Below are 9,319 nucleotides of genomic sequence, written 5' to 3' on the forward strand. Positions count from 1 at the left end.
AGCACTTAAGTTTCTACTGTATCCTGTACCCCGATTAAATTATTTCCTATTGTAACTGTAAAAAAACCTGCACAAGACAGCAAAGTTAACATTGCGCAGTGACTGGCTTACGTAACGTTGCCGCCAGTTTAGTAAGGTGCTGCCAAAAAAAAAAAAAAAGCAAGAAAATTTGTTTATGGCATTTTTCCCCGATATCCTTATTCTTTGTTTAACCCAATTGCACCTAGGTTTTAATGTACAGAAAATTAACAAGGGGAAAAAAGAAAATAATAAAAACATGAAAATCGTGGAGCACCAAACAGCGCTGATCCTTTCACACAGGAGCTTGACAAAGGGTGGCGAGCCTGACACGTTGCCCACTTTTGCCCTACATTTGGTGCTCTGGGATCTTCGTCTGTTGAGCCTGTTATTGTTGCTAACCATGCTGATCAGCTGTTCCACCTGCACCATTCATCCACTAACAAGCTTATAAATTAGATGCGAGTGCCGTTCACAACCAAGTTTACAGGATTTCTCCAGCTACTCAACTACCTGGTCTTCAAGCTAATTAAACTTAAAGCGGTTCAATTTTGAAGTGAAACTTCCTTAGTGGCACCTCATTCGTGATGGGGCAAAAAAGAATTGTGGAGACAGAAATGAAACGGATGTGACGTCAGTGCTGGCAGTTGAGGCCGGGCTGTGTTCTGGCTCAGCCCGACCCCAACACTGACATCACACCCGCTCCACAAATCAGATGCGGCGGCGGCGGCGATAGCCGCCGGCGCCGCTCCTAATCACCCCCCACACCCCACCCAGCCCCACACCCCCCACACACCATGACATATGCGGCGGCGATAGCCGCCGCTCCTAACGGCCGCTGACATGCTGCGCAGCCTCTCTCCTCCCTACCTCCGCTTTCCTGCGTCGAGGAGAGGAGCCCAGGGATCATGGAGGGTATCCGCCGCCGCAGCTCATAACGAGCTCTGCTCCCCCCACCCGCTGACATGCGGCGGCGGCAGCCCTCAAAATTTAATTGCCGCCACTCCTGCTGACCTCCCTCGGCCGAGGCATGGAACGGGGGGGGGGGGGGTAGAGTGAGCTGCGTTCCCCACAGCACCAAGCCAGCTCCCGCTGACGATGACACGCTGCCCCCCTTCCCCGCCGACACTGCCTCTGCCCACGCAGCACTTCCGGAGGGGGGGGGCCTTTATTAGGTATCTGCCCGGTGCCCGGTGCGGCCGCGTCTCGCCGGGGGGTGGGGGGGGGCGAGGAGAGACTCAGGCAGAGCCGCCGCGGGTCCGCAGCTCTGCCTGTCTGTGAGGGGAGTAGGAGTCTCAAGCAGAGCCGCCGCGGGTCCGCAGCTCTGCCTGTCTGTGAGGGGGGGGGGGGGGGGGGGGGAGAGTCTCAGGCAGAGCCGCCGCGGGTCCGCAGCTCTGCCTGTCTGTGAGGGGGGGGGGAGGGAGGAGAGTCTCAGGCAGAGCCGCCGCGGGTCCGCAGCTCTGCCTGTCTGTGAGGGGGGGGGGGAGGGAGGAGAGTCTCAGGCAGAGCCGCCGCGAGTCCGCAGCTCTGCCTGTCTGTGAGGGGGGGGGGGAGGAGTCAGGAGAGAGGGGGCAGGACACAGAAAGAGAGACACACATACAGTGACAGACACACACATACATATATACACACACAGACACACACACTGACTGACACACATACACACACACACACTGACTGACACACATACACACACACTGACTGACACACATGCACACACACTGACACATACACACACACTGACTGACACACATGCACACACACTGACACATACACACACACTGACTGACATACACACACACTGACTGACATACACACACACTGACTGACATACACACACTGACTGTGAATAGGTTAGGGGGATGTGTGAGGTGCAGGGGGGCTGCGCATACGTCACACGGTCACACGCACGCGGTCACACACACACGCACATGGTCACGCACACACACACAGTCACACGCACAGTCAGTCGCGCGCACAGTCAGTCGCGTGCACACGCACTGTCACGCGCACAGTCACACACAGTCACACAGTAACACGCACAGTCACACGCACAGTCGCACAGTCACACGCACAGTCGCACAGTCACACGCACAGTCACACAGTCACACGCACACACACAGTCACACGCACACAGTCACGCACACACACACAGTCACGCACACACGAGGAATTCACGCTTAGTGCAAATACAAGGGATGTGTACGCATGTTCTAAGTCAAATTTATTTGCGTTTTGTCAATGAAATTGTATTTTGATTTTTAATTAAAACATCACCAATACAAATACAATTTCTGTGACAAAAGTCAAAGAAGTTTCACTTACTATGCGCGTGCACAGCACACACAGCTTTTTTTGTTCCTGGTTATGTAGGGCTGGCCCTATAACCCCTTTCACTGTCAGGGGGCATAAAATGCTACATTGAAGCAGAGGGCTAAAACTGGCTTTTTATCTATTGGATATTAATGTGGACCAGGGGAACAGGTGTAACTCAAACGTCACTACTTATGCAAAAAAATAACTGCAGGAGATTAGAACGCAGAAACGCTCACTGCATGGAGGTGTACGGTCATTTCATCCAAATATAACCCCAATCTCTTTACAGCCATACATCTCATTTATTCCACTCGCCTTTTTTATTGTCTGAATCTCTAATATCAACCCAGCCGCCTCGGCAACAAGTTCATAAAAAAGGTTTAAACCCTATACATTACATATGCAAACCACAAAAGCACTTACCTTCAGATTTTAGCTTGGTAAGAACAAAAATAAGATAGTTGTTGAAATCTGGGAACTGGTTCAGTTGCTCCAATTTCTGAGAGGATTAGGTGTTAAGGAGAAGTTTGTCTCATAGCAAAAACAATGATAGAACGCAACAAAAATGATAGAACACAAATCTGTACATATCAACAAACTTGGATCACCTCCCTATAGGAGAAACCGGGGGGAGGGGGAAACACTTACCAGGCCGCAAATCCTACGTTTAACCCCTTCCGTGTCATAGGATCCAGCTTTTCAGGCCCATCTGGCAGCTAAAAGATTACGGGCCATATTAACCAAGCAGCACTGATCCGTAAGGAAACAGTAGATTGAGAGGAGTTACCTCTCGTTTTCAAGTATGCCCTTGGCACAGAGTTATGAAGACGATACATGGTTACGTAATATGGAGAGGTTATACGTTATATTTACAGACATTTCGCGGACAGTTGGCGATATAGATAGATATATATATATATATATATATATATATATACACATACATACACAGTGGTTGACAAATCACCAAAAAATGTACGCGCCACAAAAAAAAATCTACTCGCCACCTAGTACCAAACGTGTGCTGCTTGGGCCAATATTTACTCGCCCGGGGGTTAAATCCACTCGCCCGGGGCGAGCAAATGTATAGATTTGTCGAACACTATATATATATATATATATATATATATATATATATATATATATATATATATATATATATATATATATATATATATATATATATATATATATGTATGTATGTATGTTATGGGCGTATGTAACAGATACAGAGGAAATTAAAACGTGAGACAGTTGAAGTCTTGAAAGAACATGCTGCAAAACAATGGGCTGAAATGTATCGTATGACGTAGCAATGCTTGGTAAATAAGGCCAGTCAGTCAACATAACATATTTTAGTCACATAGAAACATGTTTTCTGGAACAGAAACACACAACCCACCCCCCCCCCCCAAAAAAAACCCTGAACATTTACCTCATATCAACTGACCAAATTCTTACTATATTTTCCCCCTCACATTCCTTGTACACAATACTGATTAAATAATCTTTTTTTGGATACTCATTTGCATGTTTCAATGGCTATGTAATTTTAAAACGATTAACCGTGAGTCACACCTGTTTAATGCCTTGAACATATCTGGGTGTTCTCTCCTATAACTATCTTACCACTAAAGAGATTTAGAATATTGTGGTATTAAAGAAGCAGGGTGTACAATAGCTATAGAGCAGAAATCATGACCGATATGTATTTCAAGCAGAGCTCTTAGTATCATGTAACCATGTTCCCCATTCCATGACACACAAACTGCTAAACATAAAAGGCGTTTTATTTTTCTTCTGTAGTTTCTATAAAAATTAACCTGGCCATTTTATTCAGTTTGATTTTTGTTTAGCAATTTTTATCACAACTGCAAAATGGCACAAAAATATTATTTAAAAAAAAGTTAGTTTTAAAAATTGCTAAATGTATTTTTCAGCCAAGCAGCAAAAATATGAACTCATTGGGCTACCTTCAGCATCAAACTGAAACGATATGTTGCTTTTTTTTTTCCTTCAAAAAGTATCTCAATGTTTCATTGGCAAGTATCATTTCGTAAACCTTCATCTGTGACATATCACGTTGTAATATGTTATTACAACAGGACTTGCGTTTTGTCTAAAATTGTAGCCAAAACTGACTCTAGACTGAAATGAATTCCAGTCTCTTCTGTAACAGGGCGGTATGCATGAAGGGTGAATATACAAGGAATATACCTTCTGCAAAACCGAACTCATCATTTGCCATATATGCTGGATATGCATGCGAGTTGTACCCTGTACGTAAAGCATATTCCACATTCATAAGCAGTGTCTATTTTTACGCGCGACGATAATTGACTGTATTAATAACTTACTAAGTGAATGACAAGTCCCAAGATGCACCACAAAAACCTTACTTTAGCTGCTCCCTCCATCCCCCTTGTTTATTTCTCCATGGGCATCCTCGAAGCTGACCCGTGTTCATTTCAGCTCCAGGGACTGAAAACACGGAAATACAAGGACAAGTAGCTCCGATATTTCCTTGTATATAAATCCACAGCAACAAATAGATCAAAAAGAAGTCACAAGGAATGGAGTTGCAGATTGTTGAGCCTGCGTGACTCGATTCAAAACACCATTTTGTTTACCCTGGAGAGGCATCTCATGAGCAGTAAGCATCTCAGAAACCACGGGGTTCCAATAATAAAAATATAACACGTTACAGCTCCAGAGGGTCCTCTTGCTTCCCATCCATATGAAATCAAAAGGGCAGGGTGGGGGAGGAAATCTAACAAGACGAACTGCACCTTTGTAGTCAAGCTTTTCTCCTTCCCACACAAATTCACTTCCACTGAAATAAGAGTAATTATGTCTACATTACCACAGAAATGTTTGACTTCATCTGTAATAACCCGCTTTTAAAAAGGCATGCCACTGAGTGTTTTGGTTGATGCAGATGAAGGTCTCAACACGTGGTAAAATAGTTGCTTTGTAAGTGCAGCAGCTATTCAGTATAAAACTGGTTTGTTGCATCAAGTGGGTGACTACAGAAATATATACATCTTCCATCAGAACATAAACCAAAACGCCTAAAATCTGCAATCCACAGTAGGAATCGCCTCCGCTAAACACTGAATGATGCAAGGTGTAGTAACACACACACACACACACACACACACACACACACACACACACACACACACACACACACACACACACACACACACTGCAGTAAAGTTGTCTTCCAACAACAAATCAGTAACATTTTACTGGGTGCTTCATTAAAACTTTTCAGAGGACACCCCTCTTGCCCAGAGAATTATAATCAACAGGTAGATATATTTAACAGCTTTCCAAATGTTGGCACACAAAGCCTAACTATGGAAGGCATAAGGAATCACAGAATACATGCATTTTATAAAGGGTTGGTATGTAATTTTTTTTTTTTTTTTTAAACAATGACGACCATATAAATAAACTAGCAGCAAACAAAACAATTCTACACCAACAAAAGAGGTCCTGGCAAAAATAAAATCTGGATAAAAACAAACCCTGCTATCAGGATGAACTACTGAATGTAACGCTGTATTTACATCAAGTTGTTACTAATAAGGATGCGCCCATGCTGTCGAAGATCGCATGGAGGGGTGCACGCGATGTCACCCGCGTTTAGCAGGAGCGGTTTCTGGACACGGTAGACACGATGTGAGGGGAGTGTCTGTGACATCACGGAGCTTGTTCGCCCTCATTGGACGAACCGCTCACATGACCTGGCTATCGCGCCAAGGATTCAGATTGAACCGACTCCTCGCACACAGCCTCCTGCTGTCACACGCGCGGTCTATGGGCACGCCATGTGGTCTTCGGCAGCATTGACGCCATCTAAGGCTGCATCCATGCTGATGAAAACCGTGCGGAGGCGTGCGTGACGTCACGCGCGTTTTCTGGACAAGGCAGACGCGACTTGGGGGCGTGTCTGACGTCACAGAGTTGGCTCGCTCTCATTGGACGAACCGTTCACATGACCTGGCTGTCACGCCGAAGAATCAGATTGAACTGATCCCTCGCGCCCCTTGCTGTTATCGCACGTGGGGGCGATCATTGCTTTAAGGCACTGGGATTTCGCCGCTCGCGCCTCCGCACGGTCTTTGGCAGCATGGACGCCGCCTAAAAAGGGCTGTTCTATAGTGCGCGTTTGCTGCACCGTGCGCACGCGGCAATTATAGATGGCTGAGGTTAGTCAGCCTTTCTATAATAGGACAGCGCGCACGCACGGCAGTGAGCGGCAGCCAGCCGACAGGGGGGAAGAGTAGGAAAAAAAAGATTTTGCGCCGCTACCGCTGCTGAAATGTGTGTGTGTGTGTGTGTGTGTGTGTGTGTGTGTGTGTGTGTGTGTGTGTGTGTGTGTGTGTGTGTGTGTGTGTGTGTGTGTGTGTGTGTGTGTGTGTGTGTGTACAATGTTAATAAATATTTTCTTTTTACAAATGTGTTTTTTTTAAAATAAATAATAAATTACACATACATACACATATATACACACAACCTTCCCTGCCTGTCGTTCCCGACAGCACGGGCTGTATACCCACAAAAAGCGTGCAGCGCGTTCGCACAGGCACAGGCCGCACACAGTATAGAACGGCCCTAAGGAAGCCAATTACTTTGGTGAGCTGTAAAAGAAAAAACATTGTACCCATTAGGTGGGCCTGTCCCTTTAAATGTAATTTCAAAGCCAAACGCATTACAATAAACAAAACAACATTCGACTACCCCTTTAGTTAAATCCTGATTTTTAAGTTATTATGATAAACATGGCCAATTAAACTGTTCATTTAAAAAGTATAACAAATCTTAAAAATAGATAAGCACACACATTTTAGTCTGTAAGCTCTTCTGAAAAATAGCTCTCTCATGGCTTAATAAAACTCCCTGTTCTTGTAATACTATTAAGATAAATGATACCAATGTATAAAAATGGTTAGTGCTTAGAAGTAGCAACTGCAAATACAACAATTACACAACTGACAATAGACTATTCTTTCAGTAGCCCACATAACAATTTGAAAATGGTGTTGGAATTTCACCAACAAAAACTGACCAGGTAACTTGGACTAAATATTTAAATATATGTAAGGCGGTCAATACTGTAACCAAAGAAGGTCAATCAGATGTCACCAACTATACAGACATGAGACTAAAGAAGTTACAAGCAATGATCAGACTACTATAACCCCACACCTGAGGACTCCCCTGGACTAGATAGCCACTATTGTTTGGGTCCACATGGAACTACAAAGCTCAAAACCAGTGTAGATTATATTTAGTGCAATTCTATAAGATCGCTTCTCATCCTGGAGGACACCAGACAGAATAGTCACTTCATTCAAAATGTTATCTATATAATTTTGAATGAAATGCCTATTCTGTCTGGTGTCCTCCAGGATGAGAAGCGATCTTATAGAATTGATATTTGCAGTATATGTACACACACACACACAGACATATATATATATATATATACATACACACACACACACACACACACACACACACACACACACACACACACACATATTGCAACTATTCTCAGCGACAAGCAGCATATTCATACACATACAGATAAAGGAGCACATGTAAGGTAATAGTTGCACACATTCAGATGTGTGCATAGAGCGGGGGACAGGGCGATCAGACTCCTGTCCCCCACGGCCTCTCCCTGTAAAGCCGCGGCACATCGGGGTCTCCAGGGGACAGCCAGCAGCCGGAAGCAGTGAGGAGAAGAGGCCTGGACCGGGTGTGGCGGGAAGTGAGGCCGGGAGCTGCTCCGGAGTCACGGGGGATTAACCCTATACCGGGCACACCGGCAGACACCCGGATCTCCACCATACCCAGCCCGTCATAAATCTGCGCGCACACCCCACACAGCCCGGGCCTCTCACACAGCGCCCAGCCCGGGCCCGCAGGCCTCACCACGCACTTACACGGAGGGAGCCGGCATGTTCCCGCTCTCCTGCACAAGGCCCCGCTCTCCCCCCGCACACAGATCTCAGCCATGGGGGAGGATATCACACCCCCCGCCCGCCTGCCACCAGTCCGGCCTGTCCCCGAACTCAGGCCTCGGCCTATCCCCCCCCAACAAGCCCAGACCCGTCCGGCGGCGAAGCGGCCCCCCCTTGCTGGAGGATACTTGCTGCACGGATCTCTGCGTGGTGGTGTCCGGGGACTGGGACTCCTTGAGCAGCTGCAGGATTTGCTGCAGGCCCTGCTCGTCCGGCTTCCACTCGTACTCCATGCTGAGCTCGAGGCGGCGGCGCGAGACGACAGAAGTGGCGGCGCGAGGAGGACACCACACAGTGCAGCGAGCGCGAGGACAGTGAGGAGGCGTGGCCTGCGGGAAAGTGGGAGGAGAGCTGCCGGGTCCTACAGCCCGCCCGATACAAACACACCGGGTCCTTCAGTCCGCCAGATGCAGACACACAGGGTCCTACAGCCCGCCCGATTCAGACACACCGGGTCCTACAGCCCGCCATACTATTACACCGGGTCCTACAGCCTGCCCGATACTGATACACCGGGTCCTACAGCCCGCCCGATACTGATACACCGGGTCCTACAGCCCGCCCGATACTGATACACTGGGTCCTGCAGCCCGCCCTATACTGATACACTGGGTCCTACAGCCCGCCCAATACTGATACACCGGGTCCTACAGCCCGCCCTATACTATTACACCGGGTCCTACAGCCCGCCCTATACAATTACACTGGGTCCTACAGCCCGCCCAATACTGATACACCGGGTCCTACAGCCCGCCCTATACTATTACACCGGGTCCTACAGCCCGCCCTATACAATTACACTGGATCCTACAGCCCGCCCTATACTGATACACCGGGTCCTACAGCCCGCCTTATACTGATACACCGGGTCCTACAGCCCGCCCGATACTGATACACTGGGTCCTCCCACAGCCCGCCCTATACTGATACACTGGGTCCTACATCCC

General features: G+C 47.2%; 1 protein-coding gene across 1 annotated transcript in view; it reads right to left on the bottom strand.

Annotated features, from left to right (window-relative positions):
* Positions 1-8,700, bottom strand: part of TNPO1 (transportin 1) — an 84,035-nt gene extending 75,335 nt beyond the window's left edge. Inside the window, exons 1-2 of the mRNA XM_075579563.1 lie at positions 8,501-8,700; positions 2,758-2,833 (exon numbers count right to left, since the gene is read on the bottom strand). Of these exons, the coding sequence (XP_075435678.1) occupies positions 2,758-2,833; positions 8,501-8,605 (181 nt within the window). The 5' untranslated portion in view covers positions 8,606-8,700. The remainder of the gene's footprint in view (positions 1-2,757; positions 2,834-8,500) is intronic.
* Between the last annotated feature and the right edge of the window lie 619 nt (positions 8,701-9,319).

This window comes from Ascaphus truei, chromosome 1, assembly GCF_040206685.1.
Source record: "Ascaphus truei isolate aAscTru1 chromosome 1, aAscTru1.hap1, whole genome shotgun sequence".
Classification (NCBI taxonomy): Eukaryota; Metazoa; Chordata; class Amphibia; order Anura; family Ascaphidae; genus Ascaphus; species Ascaphus truei.